Raw genomic sequence first — 26,478 nt, forward strand, 5'->3', positions numbered from 1 at the left:
AAAAGCAGCTTTCCTGGCTGCATGTGTTTCCTTCCATTAGGGGAGGCAAGTCACCAAGAAGGGCAAGGCAGAGTGGGCCTTGCCAGGTGTCTGCATAGGAGCCCAAGTGGGGTTCAAGCAGCCATGTGACCTTGGGTTTTGGAGGGCTGTTGGCTAAAGATGACTGTGGGCATGGGCAGGCTGGCTGGGGGTGAGGGACTATGAGGGATTACTGTCAGCCACAACAGGATCTCTTCTTGGCAGGGGCGCCGACCTGAATGGTGTCTGTCCTTGCTTTGTCTTCTTGCTCCTTGAGTAACCTGGGCAGAGGGGAATGGAGTGAAAACGAAGAGACAGAGTCAGCAGAAGAGAAATGGCTAAGTTGGGGGTTGGCCCCCTTGACCCAGCAGCCCTCCCCTGAGCTCCAGTGTTTAATGTCTTCTTCCAACAACACAGATTCTTGACTAATTGTGAGGGTAGAGAGCTCAGTAGCCATGGTCCCTTGGAGACTCCTCTGCTGGGAAGCTACCCTAGACCATCTTGGCGAACCTCTGTGCCTAACAGCACTCTGGTCCCTCTTTTGGTGGCTCCGTCATTCAGGGTCACATGCATTTGCTTAGGGACCAAGACTGTGTCTTTATTCTGGTGAGTCTGCAGGCTCCTCTGTGACCAGAGCATATCTGAAGCTCAGCAAATGTTCATGACTGGTTGTCATCTCTGCAGGAGGATGGTACCTGTGGCCGCAGCTCCCAGGCAAGCAGAGAAGGTGGGGGAGGTGCTCGTAATAGGAAAGGTCTTGTCCCTGCTCTGTGCTTCCAATGTCCCCTTTGATGTTCACAGCTGGTTAGCAAGCAGGGAAGGCGTGACTGATTTCCTTACATTCCCAATGTAGTCAGTGAGTCAACGGGCAGAGAAGGGCCTAGAACTTTCCTCCTCAGTATATTACATAACCCCTAGACAAATGCTTGTTCTTGAGTCTTAATTGCTCAAAGTCAAGTATTTTCAGATGCTCTAGTATGAGTGCTGGGTGTAACACAGGCACCATTCAGTACTTGTTGGATGGAGGGATGGACAGAAGCTTGAATATTTCAAAGGCTCCTGGTGTGGTTTGGTTGGCCTAATGTTTGGTATAGGCAGGCTCTTGGGGACTGAGTCTATGTAACTGATCCTTCAAGCATTACCCCTGCCTTGCGCGCTTCCCTCTCTCCCAGCTCCTCATCTCTGGTTCCTCACTCTCTACCCCAAGAGCCCACATCTGTAAACTCCACGTTTTCCGACACTAGCCCACTGTGATGTCAGCTGGTGCTAAGGGGAACTTTTTCTTTTTAGCTTAATTTTTTAAACCTTTTTGTTCTTTGTGAATTTCACATAGTACACCCTAATCCCACTCATCTCCCTGTCCCTCTGCTTTTGGAAACTTTGCCTCCCCAAACAACTTCTGATGGGACATTTTTTTTTCCGGGGCAAATAGCAGCCTCTGAGATCAAAGGGGACTACAGTAGAGGTGAAAGGAAGGGACGTTATCTGGCCCCCAACTGTTTCTCCCATATAGGCCTGGTTCTGCCTCTGCACTCAGGGGGCCCAGGAAGGCAAGAGGCCCCTATGTGGCCCGACTGGGGTCTGAGGATGCTGGATAGACATTACTGACCACACATGGGCTCAGCATGTTTCACTCATCGAATGACTTTCCTACCTGGCCAGGTGGAGCAGAGACTCTTTGGTGTTGTGACCTGAATAGGCGCTGCATTCATAGAAGATCAGATTGTTCTCCTGGAATCAGAGTAGAGAGGGAATGTGGGGGAAACTGGAAGAACTGGGGAACCAGAGGAAGCTTCTATAATAGAGCATCCTCTCCTGACCTGGCTGGTTTCTTCCTCCTTATGCCCTTACTGGATGCTAGTTCTCTATGTAGCTGTCAGCGTGCTGCAACACTTCCACAGCCACCTAGTGTGGCCCTGTGCTTTCACACTCTCCTGAAGCTCTGTCAAGAATGTCCTTGAGTGTTTCAGGTTCACACCAGCCTTTGAAGCAGGTAGAAAGGCCAGGGTAGGCAACACTGTTCCCACTTTCCAGGCAGGGAAACTGAGTCGAGAGAGGCAGTGTGGCAGGTCCACTCAGGTCTGGCACTTAACAAACAGCAGGGCTCCCCTAAAGCCGCTGTTACAGGACATTGCTCTTCTGTGGCCCTCGGGCAGATGTCTTGGGGCTCTATTAAGACTGTACTCTGGCCACCCCAGCTGTAAGCAAAGTGGTGCTGGGACTTGGAGGCTTTGGGCCAAGAACTCCAAGCCCTTTGATCACCTCCATTAGTAAGTTGCTTACTCCCAATACCGGTGCTAATGGGATCAAGTTCTGTCGAGGCTGTTGTCTATGGTGACCAGGGCTGGCTGAGCATGCCTGCTGAGGATTGAAGCTCAGGAAGCTCTGAGAAGAGCAGCTTCCAACTTAGCTCTCTTCATCCACACCCAGAGGCGCGGGTCCGGCCTATGCCCCTGACTCCACCCCGTTATACCTTACTGAGTGTAACGACTCTGGATGGGGGTGTAAGAGGAGCCAAGGATGAAAATGTAAAAAGAAAAGCCCAGAACCTAGACATGGAAGACATCGCTTGCCTCTCAGCTTCAAATGCTCGCCCTGCCGCTGGCATACTTGGAATGGGTCATTCAACGCCTGTCTCCACATTTGTTTTTACCAGTTGAAAAAAAAATAGGGGGTCCGGCTCATTGGGTAGAGTCCTTGCCTAGTATGTATGAAGCCCTGTGTATGATTCCCCAGCCCGTGTACATAGGACATGGCGGGACACATCTGTAAGCCCGGCATTTGAAGGTAGAAGCAGAAAGATCAGAGTTCAAGGTCAGCCTGAGATATATTAGAAATACAAAAACCAGAATTAAAAAATGAGAAAGAACATGAGAGAAAATTAGATGACGAGGATGATGACCCAGGTCTATAATATTCAGCTGAAATATTTTTATCTAGATGCATTTGGAGACCCAAAGCTTTTAATTTTAGGAAGGTAATACACATAGATACTAAATATTGCAGCCTCCCCTTAGTAGGTCTGTCACAGTGCCCTATTATTAAATATAGTGATATTTCTTCAGTGGGACATTTGGATATTTACTAGAAGTAAGATAAAGTCTATAAATAGCCTCATGTCAGTTCCAGCCAGATTTTCTGCTAGATAGAATAAAAAACAAACAACCCTCCTATCTTCAAAGCATTTGTGTTTCAGAATTGTGCGTGTGTGTCTGCCTGGTGACCCTGCTCAGTCAGGTCCTTCGTCATCCTCCTTTGGTTCTTACCATCTGTGTTTATTTCAGGCTCTGAGGTTAAGTCCTGTTGACTACGAACTTCAGGAATCATAAGTCACAGGGCTGCTGGGCACCCTGCCTCCCACACACAGATCCACAAAACCAGAAGTCCTGATCTGACCCTCCCACCCCGTCTGCCCTGCCCCTGGTCTGCCCAGTCCCCTGATCTGCCCCACTCCCCAGTTTCTTCTGGGCCCTGCAGGTCTAGTTCATGCGCCCAAAGGCTGATGCTTCTCAGTCTTGAGGTTTTCTTTTTCAGTTCTCAGGTTTGAGGCGCCATCTTCTATCAAACACATTCTGCGGCAGAGTGGCCCACACTGCTGCCTGGTGGATAGCGGCGCTCTCATCCTCAAAGGTGGTCAAGCAGAGATGCGGATGGTGGAATTCCAGTATCAGACCAAGATTAGGAAGACTCCTGTTTTCTCAGGCCTGGAAATTCCACGATCCGCACAAGAGGCTTTAGGGCAGTTCTCCTGCCCGGTGACCTCCAAGAAGCCCAGTCTCACATCTGCTCCTCTCTTTGCAGTTGCATATGGCCCAGTACCCAAGATGCCAAGACACCCATTTGCTCAACTGCTTCCCTTCAATGGGGCCTCCATAAGTTCCCACCAAGGTTCTTGGGCTTGCTCCTGAATTCTGGGGGAGTGGGGGGAGGCAAAGAGGAAAATGTGGGCTTTTTACCTTGGCCAGTTGTTCTCCCAGGCCCCGGGGCACTTCCCGCTCCTTCTCATTGTCAAGTTTATTGCCAAGCAGCAGAACAGGAATTTGGTCTCCCACGGCTTCCTGCAGAACATACCACCCAACACTGAGAGAAGCCTCCCAGGACGAAACCAGATAGTTAGGTTCCCCGGGCTGACTGGAAAGATCTAGACTCATTTAAGAGTGAGCCCAGAAGTGGAGAGTGAGATCCCTGCCACTGGAGAGTCTGTTTCTCCCCTCCCTCAGCCCCACCCATGCAATGGTCCTTTCACCCACCGCCCTCTTTGGCTCTTGTAGAAAGCACAAGGAGGAGCTAGCAGGGCTATGGCCATCGAAGGTGCCAATAGGGCTGTGGACCCCAAGGGATCATGCATTCCTCCCATGACTTTTGGGACCACTGAGATCCTTGCTAAGTAACCAGAGACAGTCTAGGAAACCAGAGCAAACCTCAGATATTAGTCAGCAGAGGCTGGAGCTGATCTCTGGCTGCTTGGATGACAAATGGTATCTTGTGCTTCTGTGACATGTGAGCTCCCCAGGGGGCACGTCTGAATCTGAGCCATGGTACTGGGCCAAAGAGCTCCATAAGTGGCTGCCATGAGCCTAATGGGGGCAGGCGGCTATGGGACTCGAGTTACTTGGACTCCCAAGAAGACCCAGTGTAAGGAAGAGCTATATGGCTTGGCAGCTCTACTTCTCTGGCCAGAAGTGATGACGTCGTGCAAGGTGACAACTGTGTTATCTCTTATGGCGGGTGTAGGATATCAACCAGCCACATCTTGGGGGCTCTGCCCTATCTGCAAAAAGGGGGTACTACATGTATGTACTCAACAACAGAACAACAGTCCTGGGACTCACAGTCATGCAGTATGGTATGGTAGCGTTCATGTTTAAGCGGGTTGCTATTTTTACTTTGTAAAATACTTAATTAGGGGGCTTTTAATCATAATTTGGTAACGAATAGTTATTCACTGGAGCTGAGTGTTTTGCTAAATAGAGGGGCTGTGGGCTAGCAGACACTTAAAAGCCTAAGTTACGGCTTTGCCAACATGTCTTACTGCTTTATCTCAGCATCTCAGGCAAATGGCTAAAGTCTGTCTGATCAGAACACCTGTTTTAAAGATTAAATGCAATTACCTCTGAAATTAAATCCTCCATGTTTTCTTAATCCACACACTCGTTTTTACTGCAGCTCCGTGGGAGAAAGCAATTCTCATTTGCTAAATGGGGACACCGGGCTCAGAGGGCCACAGGGGAACATCTGGCCACAGAGCGAGAGATGAAGGCCACTTAGCACGTGGGTCCCTCATTCTCTGACCTTTTTTTTTGTCCAGAGTCACACTTCTAGGAACGCTCCGCTCCTCGGAATATTACTAAATAGAACGCTCTAAAAATGGCACCCGCTGGGAAGAGAGTAATTTATGTTCACAATGATGTTTCCTGTCTTCTGACCCACCAGAATAAATTAAGCCACATGGGTCGTTGATAAGTAAATTGTACCATCGTTCACTTATTCCAGAGTGAGAAACCCAGTTAACAGCAAATACAGGCTGCCAGCACCCCTATTAGCTGAGCATTAGTTAATGGGAATGCCCCAATCCATCCTGTGACTGCAAAAGCAACAGAACACTGGTGCACAGAGCTTTTCACATCAAACGAAGGAGAGAGGAGGATGCAGGGAACTGGGCCAAAAGACTTGCTGTTTAGAGCACACGAGAAAGATATATTTGTAGACTTATGTGTGAGGAATGACTAAGGTCTGTGGGATTGTTTTTTTCTTAACATGGAAACTCTGAAAATATGAGCATCCGAGCTGGGATCTTGGGACAGAAAACCAAGTCTGGCTTCATTAGTGGGCGGAATGGGTCACGGCTGCAGCTCTCTTTCTGGAAAAGGGGGAAGTCCATCGACACTGAGGGTCTGACTAGGTTGGGGTGGGGCCCAGTCTCAAGCTTGATGTGCGCCCTCTGCCCATCGAATGGCACACTGCTCTGGGGGGAGAAGGGCAGACTTCCTTGAGAGCCATTCCTAGATAGAGGACGGGGAGAGTTTGGAAAGAGCAGAAAAACAGTCAAGCGCCCCGCTGCATTCCACTTCATCTGCTGCCCAAATACTCTGGGTTGCTTTCTTCCCCTCTTCAGGCTGCCCCAAAAGCGGAGAACAAGGCCTAGCTCCGAGATAAATGAATCTACACAAGGCCAGAGGGTGTGCTAACTCTGACAAGTCCCCATCACCCACAGAGTCATGAGGGGGCTTGCCTTTGGATGCCTATCTTGTGATCCTCCCCAACTGCTGAACTACCTTCTTAATCTCTAACTAGGTTTTCTCCCTATTGTGTACTACTTGGTACAAAGAGACAGATAACTACCTATTGGATGTTCGAAATACTTTCCTTTTAAATGTATAATGGTTTTGTTGCCCATAATGGAACACAGGGTCTTTGCCCTGCAAGGCTAGCACTTTGCCAAGGTGCTATGCCTCCAGCAGGACACTTCCTTTTGGAAGTTAAACGTGTACCTCTACTAAGACTGGGAGACTTGGGTGAGCAGGTTCACCTTATCATCTGCTGTTGATAATGCTCACCAATCCCCAGATATGCACCACAAGCCAATTTGATAGGCCTTACCTCATTGGCCAGGCACATAATGTGTCCTTGGGAGACTGGGTACTGCTACCTTCCCTCTGGATGATTCCTCTCATAGCTTCCATTCTCTGAGTTTCTAGTCTCTAACCTTTCAAATAGGCTTTCTGAAAAGTCTCTGTTCTATAATGTTCTAACAGGGAAATCTCTCTACACTTCTGATTGCCACCATTGCCTTTCTCTGTATTTGAGTGCAGTGGAAGATAGATCTGTTGAAATTTAAGATCAACTATCTCTAACTTTACAGAATAAGAGCTGTCAACTCAGCAGAGGGCTGTCAGTCAGCCCAGGGTATGCAGCTGCTTGGTTGAGCTGGTGTGTGTGTGTGTGTGTGTGTGTGTGTGAGCTCGCGCGTGCACGCACACGCATGCACACATGCGTGAATGTGTCTGTGTGAATATCTGTTTGCTGGAGGCATGAGGAATCACTTAGCTGGGAGAATGATATTTCTCTGGAGCCAGAATTTTTTTTTCCTCAGCACATTAAAGCATGCCATTATGGTAAGAAAAAAAATGACTGCAAAATTATATCTTGAGGGTTTCCATATTTATCCACCCCCTGGACTATGAGTCAAAACAAGATTTATTTGTATAGTTCATTTTAAACTGCCAGCACTTCAAGTTCAACTTGGATTGTGGGGGGAAAAATATCAAAGTGCTATTTTTTGCTCCCTGCTGCACATTGTCACCAAGGACAAAGATCACGGGCTGAGATTTCGTTTGCAACCAGGAAGGGAGAAGGAAGTGGGGCAGAACCTCTACGGTTGAAGAATTGTTCTGCTTTGAGGCTGAAGCCAAGAAGGTCTGGAAAAGAGACAAATGCGCCTGTGCATTAGCAGATGTAGCTCGGGCCGTGTGAAGAGAGAAACAGTGACAGAGGCCTGGACCCCGGGTTCATGAGCTGTAGGTGCCCTCGGACAAGTCACTTCCTCTCTTTGTTCTCCAAAGTGAGGTGCATGCTCACACCTGCGTGTGCAAGCATATCTGTGTATGTGTATTGTTTGTTTAGCTCAGAGATGTCGACCTATGCGGACTCACCTTTCCGTCCATATTTCTTTTATTTCCTCAACGTATAGGCCTTACTACATGGTGCTAACTGAATGATTAAAAACCAAAAACCAAATATGAAATTCAAGCAACAGAACAGACATTGGAGATTTACAGCCCAGGCCTGGGAGACACGCGCCAGCCCACGTTTCTGCAGCCAGGTCTGTGCCCTCTGCCTGACGCAGACTCTCGGGGATCTTCAGATGTCTGGTTTGTCATGGTCTTAACGAGGCACGTGTCATGCTCAACTGGGTTCTTCTCTAAACTGGAATAGTAAGGTCCATTCGCCCAGTGCTGATAAGGCAGCAAGTGGGATGGAGATGCAGAGCCGGCAGGAAGGACCAACGGCTTTGACTTCCTGAGTCTCACAGTCCACTCATTATGCACTATGTCTCAGCCAAGCTCAAGCCTATTTTGAACAAGGCCCTGCAGGCATTGTGGAGCTGCCCTGGTACAGGGAGAGCTAGGAGGTTTCAGATCACTCAGTAGGGAGTGAGGTAGTTCTTGAGAGTCCCTGGTTAGTTGCTGTTAGTCATTTTGAGACAGGGTTTTCCCTGTGTGGCCTTGTCTGAACTCACTCTATACACCAGGCTGGCCCCTAACTCACAGAGAACCACCCACCTCTGCCTCCCAAGTACTGCGATCAAAGGCGTGCGTAGCCACCACTACCTGGCTCTGGTTTAGTTCTTGTGGAGAGTTGTCATAACGAGAGCGAGCCAGGTCGTTCTGCTGCTATTTGTCCCAGCCTGACTCCCCGCCTTCCACCGTGATGAGCTCCACCATGGTGTAATATAACTAAGAAGATCCTGCCAGAACACAGCCAGCCCGGGGCATCCTTCCCTCTGACCTCGGGAGCCATGCACCGAATGAGCTGTTCTTTGCCTACATTTTCTTTAGATATCTTTGCCATAGAGCTAGAGAGTAACTCTCCAGCTGTTCTCTTACATGACAGGTCTCTGATTTCCTTCAAGCTGGACCAGTCCTTAAATACTCCCATTTGCACACGTATGCTCTGTCCTGGGTCCCCTAGAAGTTCAGTGCTATGCACTGGAGATTCTGCACAGGGCCAGTAACACAGGGTCCTGTCCTTCAGAGAATGGTTGGCCCAAGGATCAGGGCCAAGTAGTGGCTGGGCTTCGAGGGTAAGTACTTCTTTTCCAAAGAGCTGCGCCACTTATCCAGAGCACCGATTCCCTCCCCCATAGCCTCTTCCAGACCGCAAGTTTCCCATTCATGGCAAACGCAGCCTTGTTCTCTGGGCTTCAGGTGGACCGGAAGGAGGGGGGCACTGGGAACAGCTGGTCACCATCCAGTTAATAACAAGGCTTCAAGCCCTGAAGACTGTTATTAAAGCTCCTGCCGCCCTTCGCCAGGCAAGGGAAGTTGGCAAAGTGCTCCGAGCTCTCAGAGAAAAGAAGGTTCTCCACAAATATAAAGTACTTATTATTCTCAGTTCCCCTCAGATCAAATTAGGTGTCAGGTTTTAATCTATCAGCTGACACCTCTGATTGCCGGTTGCCAAGGCAGAATGACTTAGCTTTTCAAGAATGGGGGGAATAATTACATCCGCGTGGCTTCTTTTCCACACCTTCAGCACACAGTCGACCATTTGGAATGGCCTCCTACCCTCGCCCCTGAACCCTGAGTCATGGAATTGGGTGCCTTTCCTAGGCCAGCGCCTCAGGCACATGGCCCGTGTTCAGCAATGTCTTGGTGAGTGGTCTGGGGTGCTCTGCAAAGGACATGGAGCCTGGGTATTCTGAGGGTGTAAGAGCAGCACCGGTCTTCCTGTAAGGCTGGGAGAAATCTGAAATCCTGTTCCCTATGCCTGCATCCACGGGTGGGTCTGCCTTTTAATAAGACCCCCACCCGCAGGCACTGCCATGACTTTTTGCATTGCCAGGCCCTGGAATGGAATGTTTATAGGGGACGGCCTTGCCCTCAGTCTTGCTCAGGTGAGCCTGATGCTCAGGCTGGGTCACATAGGGTTCCTTTGGAGCTCGTTGAAACCTTCTGTCAAACTTGTTATAAAAGACAAGCCTCAAACTACAAATTACCGACACTTAGATGATCCCAGGTTAGCTGTGTACACCTCAGCCTGGTGTCTAAGCCCATGGGTGAGTCAAGGGTCCTGTGAGGTGCCTGCTGACAACCCCTTCCACCAGGGGGAGGCATGCACGTGCTAAGCACACACTGTGTGAAGAAGGTCCAAACGTATGCTAACCCTGCAAGGATACCTTCTAAGATTTCTTCCTGCTCACCAAAGTCAGCCTGGCCTTGTCTCTCTGGAGAGATCTCAGCTTCTCTGGGATCCCTAGGGACTATTGATACCCCCAGTGACAGCAGAGAGCATAGTCCCGTGTTTGTCTCCATCACTGCCATCATACCAGACATTGGGACTTCCCAGCTCACAGCCTAACGTGTGTGTGTGTGTGTGTGTGTGTGTGTGTGTGTGTGTGTGTGTGTGTCTGGGGCTAGGGAAAGAAAGAATAGTCTTGGGGAAGTTCCCAGCTCAACTCCTTCATCCTGAGATGTGATGGGTAACTCTAGATTATATTAGACTGAGTGTTTTCAAGGGAATCCCTGTTGTCTAACAGCATTGTATGCAGACCTTCATGTGCAAAGCTGGAAAAATCCTGGGCAGCTACAACGAGAAAGGAGGATGTAGGGCCCTGAAGTGTGAGCACTGAACCTTTCTCTGCCAGTCCTCCTTTCTAGGAAATGTCGTCATAGTTCTAGGGCTTCGAGGACAGAGCCTAAAAGCGCCACTGGATTAGATCATCAGTAGATTGGGAGGAAGGGGAGGAGGATGTAAGAGAGGGAAGAGGGCAGAGGAGAACAGAAGAGGAGGAAGAGAAGGACGGTGGTGTTGGTCGTGGTGGTGGTGGCGGTGGCAGTGATAATGATGATGATGATGACAGAAGATAGATCATGCCACAAATTTCAAAGTCAAAGTTCATTTGCCCCCTCGATTAGTTCTATGAAGAGACAGCCTAATGCATGGCATTTCAAAAATCTAGTTCTTCATGTTTGTAAGTATTTCAGGGACGGAAATTTTGAGAAATGATTTGTACTAAGTAACGGTCTCAGAAACGATTAAGTCTATTGACAGCCTCTTCCTTAATTTTCTTGGTAGTGGGAGACATGCAGACTGGCAGCTGAGAAAGGCGACAGTCAGCTGGGAGATGCTGAAGAGGGGCAGATTTGCATGGAAGAAGTCAGACATTAGGGTCAAAGGGGAGGAAGAACCCTGGATGGGCAAGCGAGCCTGGGATAAAATTGTGAGTGTGCAGAGGGCCGGAACGGAGAGTCGGGGGGTGGACAAGAGTCTGGCAAGCTCAAGAGCTTCCAGGAAGGAAGCTGCTCACCTCCACGCTGCTCAGCCACTGGCGGATGGACAGGAAGGATTGCTTGGCTGTGAGGTCATACATAACAACCACACCGTCGGCCTTTCTGAAGAACTGTTGACTGATACAGCGATATCTGCCACAGGAGAGCCACTGTCAGAGGCGTGCCTTCCTTGGGAGCCCTGGGGCTAGCCTGGGACCTGCGGATGCAGCTCCTCACCTCTCCTGCCCAGCAGTGTCCCACAGCTGCAAGGCCACCTGCGCATTGTCCACAGTGACTGTCTTCACTCGGTAGTCGATGCCTGCAAGAGGAAACAATCCTGTGAGAGTTGCATTGGTCATGGGCAACCTTGGCTCCAAGTGAGGAGACGATGCCTCCCTGTCTGGGACCATGGCAGGGAGCCTTCCCTGAGAAGTGCCTTGGGCACCCTATGGGAAAATGGACTGAGCACTGCCCAGGGAGGCAGGAGGCTGGAGTTCTGGTCTTGTCTCAGACTTGGGACTTAAGGACATCAGCAAGCCTACCTTTGCTGTGAGCTCCTTGCTGTATCATCATGCACCTCTAAGACACTGGATGACATCCTGCCATCCCCACCCCCACCCCTGCACAAAAGTAACATACAGTGAGCACATGACTTCCTGGTTGAGATAATGGCACATTGGTTAAACCCCTCCTTCCTCTGTAGCTTATCCCTCTTTAGAGAAGTCACCTAGGAAAGGCTATAACAAGCAAGCGAGTTTTCTGAAGATGGCCCACCGTTTTGCTGTGATGGATGTGCACTCTGAAGGCAAAAACCACAGAGACTGCTTCTCTTCTCACTACTGATATGCCTTTCCTGCCTCTGTTACATTGCTTAATGATTTCCTGGGTATTGACCCACTCTATTGGGCAGATTTTCTGCAGAATCAATATGAAGATGTACTTTCATATAATAATTACTCTTTAAACAAATTGATGATTTTGTAATTTCTGATAATAGTTTTATAGAACTACTAAATTGATACACATGATCTCAAGCCACCCTCTAGAATATAAGCCGCAAACAGAGCTCTGTAAAGCTTCATGTGTCGTGGACTAATTGCACCAGGAAAAGAAAATAGGATTGGAACACATTAATGATCAAGAAGAGCATTCATTCTAGGTCAGGTCTGAAGATGAGGCCACGGGTGTGCACTATGATAAAGCTAGGCCACATAAAAACATTGCTTTAAACTTATAATGAGCTTATGGGATGAAACACTGCTTTGAACTTAGAATCTACATTCTTCTGTAACTCCCTTCTGTGTAAGATTTTATCTATGGGGTAATTTTTTATATGGAAGAGTTTTGTCTAAAAAGCTATAAAAAAATGACAGATAAAATAAAGGCTCGATGTCGCCTTTTTCTGCTTCATCTAGTGTGTTTGTGTCTGTGTGAGTGCCTTTCTGTCTCTGTCCCTGTCCTGACTCTCTTCTCTCTCTCTTTTTTTTTTTTTTTTTTTTTTTTTTTTTTTTTGGCTCATGAAGAGTAAACAAACTCTGAGCCTCTCACCTGGCCAGCTAGTGGTCCCCAGAGTCAATGAGTAAAACAGCCCAAGTAACTAAGCTTCTTTTCTGAATCCCCTGCTGCTCTTAGCAAGGGTCCTTGAATACACAAGCTTTTGGCCTCAGTAGAGCAAAAGAGAGTCAATTGCCAGAAGCCATCAGCCTCTAGCCCCCAGAGCAGTAAGAGTTAAAGGTTAGAGGTCATCAGCCTTGGTCCTTTGCCCAAAGCTTCCTGACTCAGTATCTGAATGTTAGGGCAGGAAAGCAGTACCCTCATTCTCTTTTGGTGAAACTACCTTCAAGATGTCTCTAACACATTTAAACAGAATAGGGGAATGAAGCATGTTAAAAGTACTGAAGAATATTAAAATATTCCTATCCGATAACCCAGAGGTGTGTGGAGGAGGAGTGCGAAGGGGAGGACAAAAGGGGGAGGAGCAGAGGGAGGAGGGGAGGGGTTGGCAGGTAGTAGAAAGAGCAGAGAGGGAGTGGGAGAGTGAGACAAAAGGCAGTATTCACCCTTGAGAAGGGTCTAGGACTCTTGATGATCGTCAGACTATTCAGAATCATCTCTCCAGTAATGTGACCCTTTCTGGGTCTGAACTACCCAGAGGGGCAAGGGTAGGTTAGTCATATGCACTCTGAACTCCCAGCAGCTGTCAGAGCTGAAAATCTCAACACAGGTTCTTCTAGGATTGTCTAACCTTATGGCTTCTCTGAATCATACTAGAAGATGAATAATTGTCTCAGGCCATACATTAAATACAGTGAGGTATGTGCAATGGATTACGCACACATACACACAAATCAGACACACACACACACACACACACACACATACACACAATCAGGCAATGTTTTGTGAAAGTTTATGATTTTGGTATTGGGTTACACTCACAACTATCACAGGGCACACATGGACCTCTGCTCAAAAGTTGGACATCCTGAATGCTGAGAGGGTGGGTTTTGAAGGAACCAAATTGGAGGTTCACAATCTCTGCGTTCTGCTAGAACCTTCAGTGTTGGCCTTGAGATATCCTTCAACTCATGATCTAATTAGTCATGATGGCCAAGTGCTACAGCAGAGGTATGAGCTAGAGCTGAGCTGAAGGGTCCCAGGGAGGTGACATCAGCCTTTATGGAGAAGGGGCCAAGTTGTCACTACTCAGGGAGGGTAGGATAAGAGACATGCAGGACATATACATGCACAGGATGCAAAAGAACCCTGGGGTGCTTCAGAGAACAGGGTTTCTGGGCTGTGATTAAAATAGGGAGGTTATAAACCAAGCATGGTGACTCACACCCTTTAATCCCAGCGCTTGAGAGGCAGGCAGATTTCTGAGCTCAAGGCCTGCCTGGTCTACAAGGTGAGTTCCGGGACATCCAGGGCTACACAGAGAAACCGTGTCTTGAAAAGCTAAACCAAACCAAAAGCAAGCAAACAAACAAACAAAACCAAAACAACAAACTAACAAACACCCATATCTTGAGGCTGGAAGACACACAAGCCTTTAATCCATTCCTTGAGGCAAACCTTTAATCTGGGCCATACCTTCCGTTGAAGGCCACCGTAAGGAAATGGAAAAAGGAATGGTTCGTTCTTCTTCACCTGGCTGCCCTGACTTGCCAGCACATCTGTTGAAACCTATTTCTTCAGAATTCCATCTTATACAGAAGACCATCTGAAACACCCAGCCTCGTGGGACTGAGCAACTACTAGATTCTTGGACCTCTCATTCGTAGCTGCCCATTGTTAGGTGAGTTGGACTGCAGCCTACAAGTCATTCAATAAATTTTGTATATTAACAAAAACCCACTTTAAAAAACTAACAAATAGAAACAAAAATGGGGTGTGGGGGATGCAGCAATATGGAGCCTGAGCAATGTGGGGGGAGTCCTGGCTGCTGTGGAGGTTTGGTCTCAGATGCTTACTCTGACTGTGTGCCTCTGTCCCTCTCTATCTAGCTAGATGCAAACAGAACATCCCCAAGGGTCTTTAAAGCTCCAGGTTTCACAAAAGTTGTCACTTGGTGTCTGCAGGTCCCCACAGGCCCAAACAGCTTCTCTGGAAGGATCAGGTTGGGTCCTGAGGTGGGGTAGGTAGGACCCATGAGTTGCACCTAATAATCCATACAAGTGAGAGGTCTACACACTATGTTCTCATGGAGTGTGGGAGACCAGGAAGCCACCCCCCCCAAGGCACAGAGGTGAGTCCAGAAGAAGAATCCAGTATTTGTTGCTGAGTGGAGTCATACCCATTGCTCTGGACATGGGATTGGCCAGAGCTCTAGATGGGGGTCGGGCCGCCATAGTCTTGGGAAACTGACTCTTCGGTACCACATAATCCCCAAAGGAAGTTACTTTGGTGACTGGTGTGACAGTTGCTCATGTGCACTGCACATTAGTGGGTTTAGAACTCACCCAGCTCCCGTGTGCTTGGGATCCATGATACAGAACCTCATTTGGGACCTTTAGTTTGTCCTTGTGAGGTTAGAATAGAAATGCCACCCCCCCCCATAGACTCATGTGCTTGAATACTTGGCCCATAGAGAACAAATTATTAGGAGGTATGACCTTGTTGGAGTAGGAGTGGTCTTGTTGGAGGAAGTATGTCACCCTGGGGGTGGGCTTTGAGGTTTTAGAAGCTCAAGGCTCACTGTCTCTCCTGCTGCTTTCACATTAAGATGTAGAAGTCTCAGCTCTTTCTCCAGCACCATGTCTGCCTGCGTGCCTCCATGCTTCTCACCATGACAGTAATAGACTAAACCTCTGAACTATAACCCCAATTAAATGTTTTCCTCTGTAAGAATTGCTGTAATCATGATGTCTCTTTCATAGCAACAGAAACACGAACTACGACAGTCCTCTTCCTATAGTGTAGCTGCCTTCCACGATGTGTGGTGGCCTCCTGGGAAGCTCAAAGGGGTCGGTCTTTCTTTTCCTCGGAATATTCTATCTCAGGCCTGGGGTGAGGGGGAAAGGAGAGACCCTGGGGCTTGGGACGTTTGCCCCGAAGAAATAGTTTGTCAGAAACCAATGGTATAGATGGTCTAATCAGAGAGTAGGCCTTGGAAGCACTGGGGAAGGGAGACCAGTATCAAATCCTTTCTTTTTCACATATCAAAGAGCATGTGGGACTGTATCCTCTTAAGATCATAGAGCTAGTCAGTAGCAGAGTCAGGATGAGGATCTAAGATTTCCAATCTCTCATTGAGCCACTCCAACCTGTTCTGCTCCCAACCTCTGCCTACTTCTAAAGGCAGAAGTGGGACCTACCACTCATGTTACATGTATACAATGTAACAATGTTAGGCTACCATGTCACAGGCTTGGCAATGTCTCATGGTTAGTGTCAGCACTTTTCATGAGAATGTGGATAGGGACCTCATCTCTCTGGACCTCAAGTTTCTCAATCTATCAGGCTGATCACAGTGTGAAGACAGGTTGCAATGGCAGATATGTGGTCACGGTCAATGTTCAGATTGTAATACTGCACTGACAGGTTCAATTGGCTCAACAGTTCATCTAAAGGAGCTCGGCAGACATTCACACTCTTATCTTTTATTGAGTGACTTGGCTTGGTAGAAGCCGAGAGGTTCGCATGCCCTTGAACCCACCATGCCCTTCAATGTGCAGATATGGGTGGAACAATTAGAAGCCGCTCTTTGAATAAAATATTACCCCTAAGTGGGAACACACTCAGCCATGATCATCTCGTGGCAGCTGAGACCGGTATTTTCCTAGAGTTAATTCCCGATGACTCCCAGCAGAGCCTGGATACAAGACAAGTCAGTGGGTAAAAGAAGCCTTGCAGGGTGCTGTCTGCACTTGTGTCTACAGGCCTAAGGGCAAGGCAGGCAGGAGTAGGTCCTTAGGAAAGTGGGGTGGTAGGGCATGGCTCTAGGGGAGGTCCCATCAGATCTGGGGAAGCACAAAGGTTCAGGGCCCTGATTAAAAGTGGAACAGAGATCTGGTGAGATGGCTCTGTGGTAAAGGGACTTGCCAGACGATCTGAGTCTGACCCCCAAACCCACACCGTGAAAGGAGAGAACCACCTCCCACAGGTTGTTTGCTGACTTTCTTATATGTGTTATCCTATGTCTGCATCTCTCTCTCTCTCTCTTCCTCCCTTCCTCTCTCTCTCTCTCTCTCTCTCTCTCTCTCTCTCTCTCTCTCACACACACACACACACACACACATGTGCGCGCGCAATCTTTGTCAATTTCGACCCACTAATACCTATCACTCTACCCTCCCGTCACAACCCCCCTTCCCTCATACATCATGAGCTTTGCAGCTTAGCAGTAGCAGGAGAGATGCTTCCTCCTTGTTCCTCCTAGCCCTCTGCTGAGCAGCCAGTGCCACAGTTCCTCCCATCAGCCCTCCATTCCCTCTCTGAGCAGAGAACTCACCCACAGTAGCTGCCATGCCTGGGGAGAAGCGGGCTTCACAGAGCCTCCTCAGGAAGGATGTCTTCCCTACAGCAGAGTCACCCACAAACACGATCTTAAAGAGCCGGTCAGGGGTAGAGGGAACCTTTTCCTCCTGTGGATGGAAGACAGTCTGGTTACCTGTTGGCCACAGCCACTAGCCTCTGCTGCTGCTAGGTTGCCTTTAACTATCACTGCAGGGGTCCACCGAGGACCAGCACCAGGAAGGTCACTTCTGGCCCAGAATAAAGTTAACATGGTCTTAGAACATAGAGCTCCTTCTGGCACTAACAATCTGGTACAAGCAAGAGACTATTAGGAGAAATGACAGCCTTTTACATGCGCTCAAACCTGATGGAACTCTGGGACAGGCAGGCAGACCCTGGCTGATGGAGTGGATGGGCCAGACATGTGACCAGTTACTGGGAGTGTGGTGTTCACAGAGCATTAAGGTTAAGAATGAGAATGGGGCAGAGGTCCAGAAAGGAGGAGCTTAGGGAGAAGGCAGAATTTGAATTCTCTATATGGGCAGAAAGGATGTGTGCTGTTTTTTTAATTGTTATTATTATTTTTTGGTTTGGTTTGGTTTTTGCTTGTTTGTCTTTTGTTTTGGTTTTTTTTTTTTTTTTTCTTTTTTTGCCAACTGGACATAGAGAGGGTCATAGGGGAAGAGGAAACCTCAATTGAAAATACATTTCCATGAAAATGTCTGTAGGAATTTTCTTATTAAGGACTGTTTTAGGAGGACTAAGTTCACCGAGAATGGTGCCATCCCTAGACAGGGGGTTTTAGTGGTATAAAAAAGTAGGTTGGGTGAGCTATGGAATGCTCACAAGGAAGCAGCATTCCCCCATGGCCTCTGCTTCAGTTCCTGCTTTCTAGTTCCTGCCTAGACTTCTTTCCCTGACTTCCCTTCATGGCTGTGAACTGTGAAATAAACCCTTTCTCTCCCAAGTTGCTTCTGGTCATGGTTTATCACAGCAACAGAGAGGCAAACTAGAGCCACAGGGAAAGAAGAGAGACACAGAAGACATTTATAGGGTTGTGCACTACTATGTAACTCCTTTGACTTGAAACATCACCTCCAGGATGGAGGAAGGAATTGCATAAGACTCGGGAAACTTCAGAACATTGAAAGCTCCAAGATTCACAAGACTTCTTCTAAAGGTTACCTAAACAGAGACAAATTGTCAGGAGGGGGACACTGTCTAGAGGAGATACCTGCAAACTGAACAGGGAGTCTTAGGAATAGAGTGTTCTGGAGCTGACACTCATGCTGGGGTGGGCTAGTATGTAATATAGCTCTTTGAGTTATTCACCATGTTCTGGTAAGTACCCCCAGCTTCACTGGATGGAGTCATATCTCTACTCTCACAGAGGTTCCTATCTACAGTGACTAGTTACTAATGTTCATGTGTCACCAGAAGTTACCAATAGGCATATAACTTCTAGGTGGAATGGAGGACCTCTTGATAGTCTCTGTACATGGCCCTGTGTCCTCTCTTCAGCTTCTGTTATCAAGTGGTGACTTTTTCTCGTCTTGTATTAGTTTTCAACTTGACACAAGCCAGAGTCACCTGAGGGAAAGGAATCATTGAGGAACTGCCTTCATCAGATTGGCCTATAGACAAGTTCTTGATTAATGCTTAATGATTAAAGATTGATATGGGAGGGCCTAGTCCACTGTGGACAGTACCACCCCTGGATAGGTGGTTCTAGGTTGTATTAAAAAAAAAGTAAACTAGGCAAGTCATGGAGAAAATGCCAGCAAGCAGCATCTTTTCATGGTGTCTGCTTCAGTTCCTGCTCCCAGGTTCCTGTCTTGAGTTCCTGTCCTGACTTCCTTCAGTGATAGAAGGGAATGTGAGATGACCTGGAATTTGTAAGATAAAAATAAACCTTTTTTCCCCTTCAGTTGGTTTCGGTCATTGTTGTTACCATAGCAACAGAGAATCTATACAAAGATACCTTTTCACTCAGGAAGGTGAAAAACCTCCAGAGGCGACTACACATTACTCTGTTCCTCGAGCCCCAGGGAATAAAGCAGAACTGGTCTGCCATCATCCTGGGACCATGAGACCTGGACCACTGGACATTTTCTAGGACACAGATTTAGCAGGAGATGGTGTGAGGAACAGGCAGTCATTTTTCCCTGAGCTCTGTCTAATCACATACCTCACCTTCAAGCTCGGTGCAACACTGCTGATCAGAGGTGGAGGGGCTCTCTGAAGTAGATTTAAAAGTGGATTTGAGGTAATTAACTTCTCCAGTTGAACAAAAACTATAAGGAAGTCCAGCTGATATTAGCAGTACTTGAGTTTCAGAACCAAGTTTCTCCACTAAACAGGCTTTCATGGAGAGATGCAGTACTTAGAAGAGAATTTAAAGCAGGTATGTAATATTCTACTAAATTATTATAATACAATGTCCCTATGGCAGCCTTTTAAAAACGCTCTCCTATTCTAAACAGCACTTACAGCCTTCACATTTCACTGGAAATAGAAGTGTAGGTTCAGTGGTCATGACATATGATTCTTACTACCAGATACTCTCCAGAAGGGTATACTGTCTATGCCTCACTGCCTCATGGAGGTCTTCTACACAAATAATCTTCTTTATTCTCTCTGATGTTGCATCAAAATGGCAGCACAGTCATGTGAGGAAACACGGGGGGGGGGGCAATGGGATGCTCTGTAAGAGAAAAGTAATTACAGAATGCATAGCTTCAGAGGTGTGTGCTAAGCACTCTTATGCTAAGAACCCAGCGGAGAGGCAGGCTAAGAACCCTGCTTCTCCCTTTGGGGCTCCCACTTTTCCTGGTAGTAGAAAAAGACATTTCTGTCAGGCCCACAATGAAGAAGACATGCCTCAGCACACAGGAGCCATAACCTCCTTCTCTGCAGAGGCCAGTCAGACAGTTGTGAGTTACCATGTAGGGGCTAGGAATTGAACCCAAGTCCTCTGGAAGAGCAGCCAGTGTTCTTAACCATTGAGCCACCTCTCTGGCTCAATAGCCTCCTTCTCTAAGCCTGACTCTTGGTCACATGCTATGATACTGGGTGACAACCTGTAATGACTTTGATATTGAGCCACCCATGCTCACTGAAAGTCTTGAAGGGATTTGGAAAGGAGATGCCCAAGGGAGAGGTCCCTGGCCTATTGCTATGGACTTTCTAGAGCTGTTTTGTAAGACCAGGGCAGAGGCCAGGGGCTGAATGGTCTAATTCAAAGTTCAAGTCACCAACCAGCAGAGGAACATAGTTACTATAAGACAAAGAGGTGTCATCCTTCAGGGGAGCGTTTGGTAATAGGAATAAAGTGTCATGACCTTTGAATTGCTCTCATTATAAAAGTCAGAGGATAATCTGATCAAGGAGAGGAGTATATGCATAAACATCCTGGAGGGAAGAGGTCACAGGACACTGGGGACTGCCTGAGATCAGGAGGAAGACGATGGCAGGCACTCTGAACAGAGTTGTACCAAATGACCACTTGTAATGGATCTTAGCTGATACTGTATCCACTAGGTGTTCAATAAACGCTCCACGTTAGAAGACATGGTGTGTAATATGGGGGGCACAGGAATTAACAAGGAGGATTTATAGACCGTCATGAGTCTCCATGATACTCAGCCTAAAAGGCATAAAAAAGGAAAGGTGACTTTATGGGACACAGAACATGGTGAATCTCCAAGCCAACTGTAGCTGGCCTTCTGGGCTCAAAGTCAAGGAGCAGATCTCAGCAGTGACCTAGGCTTTACCTTGTAGAGGGTCTCTTTTCCGACAGGCTGACCTCGGGGAGAGGTAGGGATGAGATCCAAGACTGGGGCTGCCATGCCTTGCCCTTCTGTTCCTTGGTCAGAGACCTCCTCCTCTTCTGGGCATCTGCTCAGTGGCTTCTCAAAGCCTCCTTCCAGGAGCTGAGGCAGGGGATCTTCCTCAATGGAGATGATTCTTCGGAGTGCCTGGCGATGTGCAACCCCATTCCCCGGCTCCCCGGTTCCCAGCTCCTCTGCCTGGAGATATGCACTCAGGCCCACAGAGCTTCTTCTCCTCAGGGTGCCAAACACCTCTTCTTCCTCCTCTGCCTGGCTATCAGGATGGGGGTGGGGAGGAAGATGGGTGGGAGGAAGTGGAGCGATATCAATATGGAAATGGAAGGATACTCGCCTTCGGGCAACACTGGAGAAAGCCCCAGGGAAGAAGAGGAGACAACAGACCCGTCATTGAGCTCATGCTTTTTGACAGCCTAATAAGGGCTGCCTGCTGCTGTGGCCGCCACTGTCACCACCACTGCCAGTGATGGAGATGCTGAGGAGGGTCGTTACCAGGTACCAACTTAAAATAAAGGCCCTGTTCTCCGGACTTAGAGGAGGACCAAAGCAACAAACAGCATGGATATATTCTTATGAGCTAGATCACAAATATATTCTTATGAACTAGATTATTCAGTGAAGGAGGAGGCAGTGAAGAAAGGACCACACAGGGTTAGAGATACAGGACTCTGGGTGGACCCTCAAGTGCTCTGGCTCTGCTCCTACACATGCCCTCATTTACTGAGTATCCTATGGACATCAATTCCTCACACCTCACTTCCCTCCCTATAAAGTATGATCCATCTGCCTAGCCTATTCATGTATGGGACAATTCATAAGAAACAGCACACACAGAGAGGACATTCTCATGCACGACACACCCACCCAGTGCACACTCACACAGTACCTGTTCACACAGCACTCCTCAGCAGTGTTGGGGTACAGTTTGCTGTAGGGGCCCTCTTCCCATCTATGACAGATGTCCTTTGGCTCAGAGACAGATCGTTATAAAGGGACTTGGGACAGAAAGCACATCCATCCCCTGTCCCTACGCCATGGCCCTTCCTCTCCCTCTCTATGCTCCCGAAACAGAGGGAAGAGCAGGTGGCTTAAAAGACTTTAGTACATAGTTGCTTCTGGAAGCATTTGGATGCTATGACCAAAGAGGCCAGTAGAAGGTGGAAGGAACTGGGCAGTTGAGACATAGGGAGAAGCACAGGCTGAATTTTCCAAGGGTTTGGAGAGCATCCTCTGCACAGATCTCCAGAACACCAGGTTCCTTCCCTATCTTAGTGAACAGTTCAAGCTGAGAGCATTTCAAATGAGACAGGCATTATCTTATGAACACACATGCACGCACACACACATACACACACACACACACACACACACACACATGCAGGCACGCACACACAAACATATGCATGAGTACACATACTCACGTGCACATTGAAAGAAACGCAGATAAGCCAGCAAGATGACAAGATCAAAAGGAAAAGCAGTCCAGTCAAGGGGCACAGAACAGTGCACATAAAAGAAGCACCATTAGGCTTGCCCTGGCTTCTAGTATGTGTTATTCCTAAAACCAATGATAGGAAGGTGTGTGCAGTAATAGGGTTCACCCAAGTGAACCTATCACCATCGAAGCCAGCTGTGATTCCAAAGGACAAACTAAGACAGTGTTTATTTTCAACAGCGGTGAATTAGTTTGGATAGAGAGAAGCTTTATATCAATTCAAGCACCTTTCCCTTTACTTAGGAAACAGGTTAAATAAAAGCCTAACCGGCTTCTTTCTCTCACCCTTCCTATGTATGCTACCAAGCCCATTACCTGACTATCGGTTTCAGAACACAGTATCCCTGTCCATTTTTAGATGCTTTTATATGTAACATGAACATGTACACACACACACACACACACACTGCATATTTTCTCAAAGGTTTTTCCAACTAGAAAAAGAAATAACCGTTTAAGTGTGCCCTAAAATGAAATGCTTCTTGGAAAAAATTGTTTTATTTGGGAACATCTCAAGTGCTGTTGACACTCCGTAATGGCTTCAGCTTAGCATGTCTAAGCTCATTTTTTGTTTTGCCACCAAACATTTCCTGCCAGCCGTAGAGAGCGTAGCTGCTTTTGCCAAAATCGATATTGGAATTCAGAGCTCACACTTTGATGCTTAGTGGATTATTTTCTATTTCCACTGTTTGGCTGGGAGCTCATGAAGGAGAGAAGGGTCTATTTTGCAAGCCTCTGCTCCAGTGTGTGGCACTGTACCTCACAAACAGTGGTCATTCAATACTTATCTATTAAATGAGCATTTGCTGGTGGACAGGCATGGTGGGAAAGTCACAAAACCTGAAAGAATGTCAGGTGCAGAGTAGATAGATCCATAAACGACTGTCGAATCAATCAACCTAGAAATGCATTCATTTCTGGGAAACCAACAGGCTAACAAACACTAGGGTAGAACTTTGGCTTCCAGATTGTGCCTCATTATTGAGCTACTGAGCTTTAATTAATGATGGTCTGACCCAGGGGCTTCCCTGATCAGCCCCATTTACATCCCGGAGCCATTTTTACTTTGCACATATTTTCAGTTCATGTTTGTACATCTCAGTGAGTGGGCTCACACATCTCCTCCCTCAACCTCCATGCCTGAGGTTGACCTCTCTGTGTCCATCATGTAGACAGAGGGACGTGTGACTTGTTAGTCTGATAGAGCAGCACGCCAGCACTTCCCATGCTCAAACTCAATTCCCACCCCACCCCCACCCCCCCCCCACCCCCGGCAACAACGGAGCATGTTGTCTTCAAGTTAGTTAAAAATGAATCATGGGAACAATCTGTCAATCATGAGCTCTAATTTTGTCTCCAAAGGGGTTTCAGCTAATGGTGATTCTATATGACATTTTAATTCAGCTCACAGTCAGTATAATTATATTCCAGAAAAGCCAAGTGGATCCAAGAAACGGAGCACTGTCCTCCCTCCCTGATCATCTGCTCTTCCTCATCCTCCTCATCTTCCTTCCTCTTCCTACCCCTCCTTCTGACTCAGTCAGAAGTACGCTTAAGCCCCTCTCTGCAGGTCCACAGTAGAGCAGGGTAGCCTCAGAGACAGTGTCTGCCTTATAGGTTTTCTCTGCATGGTCTACCTCCAACTTGGATGGCACAAGAGAGAGGGCCATGCCCTCCGAGAATTAAGTCAAGTGAGCGAGAGTGATCTCAGGCCTCCCTAGTAGGGCCACACCTCAAAGGGGCAGTCAGTGTGGGTGCAGAGGCAGCTGCCAAGGTGGTAAGATGATGGAAAGAAGGAAGGTGGGGGGAGGTGGAGGGTGATGACTTACCTCCTGAGAATTCCCCTGCCGTCCACATATTTGCCAATCACAGAGCCAGACCTCTGCTTCCTGCTGGCCTTGGAAGCAGCTGTGTTTGCCTTGGCCGCTTTATCTTTCTGCAGAAACACCAAGTGCCCTGAGAGCCACTCCTGTGGATCCGTCCTGATGCTTGAGCAAAAGTCAGGGGAGGCTGGCTGTATACGGGACTCTACATGAGGGAAGCAGGCTGGGTTTTCCTGATCGGTCACCCACTCTCCGGTTTTTCCACACCCTCCTCCCAATTAGGATTCCTCCATCTCCTTTCCAGAAATCCCCTCAGAAGAGGGAATACAGAGGGAAGAGCCTAGGGGTTTTTGTGCTGTCTTTCACAGGAACTGATCATTTGCAAGCGATCAGAAGAAGAATCAAAGATAGGCACTACCTGGGAAAATATTCATAGGGTTGTACACTCCCAGCATTTTAAGTCACACCCTTCCTTGTGGCTCCACTCTCCCTTTCCCAACAAAGCCCATGAGGTATTAAGCAAGGGACCAGCCAGAGGGGCTGTCCACCACTCCCTCACCAACCCCAAACCTCTGCAATCCCCTGCAGAAGCAGGCTGGATGTGGATGAACTGCTCAAATATCTGTGAGTCAGAACCGGAGGAGAGCAGGGCTCAGAACCCCGTCTGCCAAGACTCTTGGACAGAGCTCTTTCAGGAGACACTGGGAACCAGATCACAGGAAGAGTGCTGCTTGAATCAACCGTTCCATGCTTCCGGAGGACCCATAATGAGGTAGGGGGAATGTTGAACCTCCAGAACCTCAGAGGCATGGCTTTAAGGATTAGAGGCTAATCTTGAATTTTTCTTCTGCATCAATAGGCCCTATCCCCCTCTCTTTGGTGCTCTGCTGCTGTTCTTTCCTCCACCATGTTTTTTTTCCTCAAAGCACAATGAGTTTGGTAGGTGAAGGCAAGTGAGGTGAAGTGTGGCGTTTGGTTGGAAGTGTGTTTGTTTGTTTGTTTGAAATCAGTATTTCTTCTAAAACAATTAGAGTCATTATCATTATCAAACAAGCATGTGCAGGTTTGGTCTTGTTCTGACGGTACACACAGACAGGCGGCTGAGATGCCTGTTGCTGATTAGTGATGCCAAAGATACAGTGGTGTAACAAGGACCCCTGAGATGGGGGCATAAGTTGGGGAGGGCAGGACAACTCTCTGCCCAGGCAAGGCTGCAGCACACACCACCTTCTCTTTTATTTGTCTGTTTTGATGTATATATATATATATATATATATATATATATATATATATCTTTCCTCAAAAAAATCCTTACAACCTGGGAGAAAGAGAACAGGAACTCCACTTCCTCATGAGGGAGTTGGAGCCATGGTGAAGGTGACTAATGCTCTTCTTCGAGGACATGCAAATTCACAGCATGATAATCTTAGAACTAGAAAGTCCCATGGAGCTGCCCTATAGTGTCTTCCTTCTAAAGGAGGAGATGAAGAAGGCCATGCAGAGTTCTTGAATGTCTTCCATGTCCCTCCATGTGGCCTATAACTGTCATACTGTTTGAAAAACTGTGGAGCGCTGTGCTCAGGTACGGGAGAGAGGCTATGTATAGATCGGAGATAAAGCTGTCCGTAAAATCAACGGTGTAGGTGGCCATGAGCGCATCCTGCATTTGCTTGCAGACAGCATACAGTTTGAGAATCTCGTCAGGAGATAAAATTTTAAATGAAAGAACAAACTGAGCGTTTGACTTCAGATGATAATGACATTTCAACTGTACCATTTCCCGATGGAACTATCACTCCTTTATGTAAGAAATGTGTGGCTCTCCCAAGCATTTGAGTCTGATTGTGCCAAGAGGAAGGCATTTCCCTCCATGAAAAAAAAAAAAGTGTGTGTGGCTACCTCTTTATTGCTTGCATAACATCTTACACCTTCACCCTGCCCACACTGAAAGGACCTGACACATTCTGTGGATCGGGACAGTCTTGAACAGTCCTGGCATGGATCAGGTAGCCCCTGGGCCTTGTCTCCCACTGCCCCGAGTCCCAAGAGAGCACTGGCCAGTTACCTGTAAAGTTATGTCTCGTTCATCCCGGAGGTGTTTGTTCCTTTCCCTGTGAATAACAAGGGAACGTTATTCAAACATGGACTCTGCTTGCTGTTGACAGATCAAGGGTTTTCTCCTTGGTCAGCCAGAGGAGCTCTATCCATCACTGAGAGGATCGCCTTGCAAGTCATGCAAAGAACAGACTCTCAGCGACAAAGGTGCAGGTCTGTGAATGAACTGATGTTTTTGAAACAGTAGAAGTCACTGGTAACATGGGCAAGGACAGTTTGGGTGGAACTGT

General features: G+C 47.7%; 1 protein-coding gene across 1 annotated transcript in view; it reads right to left on the reverse strand.

Moving 5' to 3' along the window:
* Positions 1-214: 214 nt before the first annotated feature.
* The window catches only part of CRACR2A (calcium release activated channel regulator 2A), a gene marked incomplete at both ends in the record, with an annotated part of 60,821 nt that continues 34,557 nt past the window's right edge, over positions 215-26,478 (reverse strand). Inside the window, 9 exons of the mRNA XM_080914531.1 lie at positions 215-299; positions 1,673-1,749; positions 3,975-4,076; positions 11,048-11,162; positions 11,247-11,328; positions 16,963-17,095; positions 20,741-21,071; positions 24,140-24,246; positions 26,199-26,244. Of these exons, the coding sequence (XP_080770657.1) occupies positions 215-299; positions 1,673-1,749; positions 3,975-4,076; positions 11,048-11,162; positions 11,247-11,328; positions 16,963-17,095; positions 20,741-21,071; positions 24,140-24,246; positions 26,199-26,244 (1,078 nt within the window). The remainder of the gene's footprint in view (positions 300-1,672; positions 1,750-3,974; positions 4,077-11,047; positions 11,163-11,246; positions 11,329-16,962; positions 17,096-20,740; positions 21,072-24,139; positions 24,247-26,198; positions 26,245-26,478) is intronic.

The sequence above is a fragment of the Micromys minutus genome (assembly GCF_963924665.1).
Source record: "Micromys minutus genome assembly, chromosome: 3".
Classification (NCBI taxonomy): domain Eukaryota; kingdom Metazoa; phylum Chordata; class Mammalia; order Rodentia; family Muridae; genus Micromys; species Micromys minutus.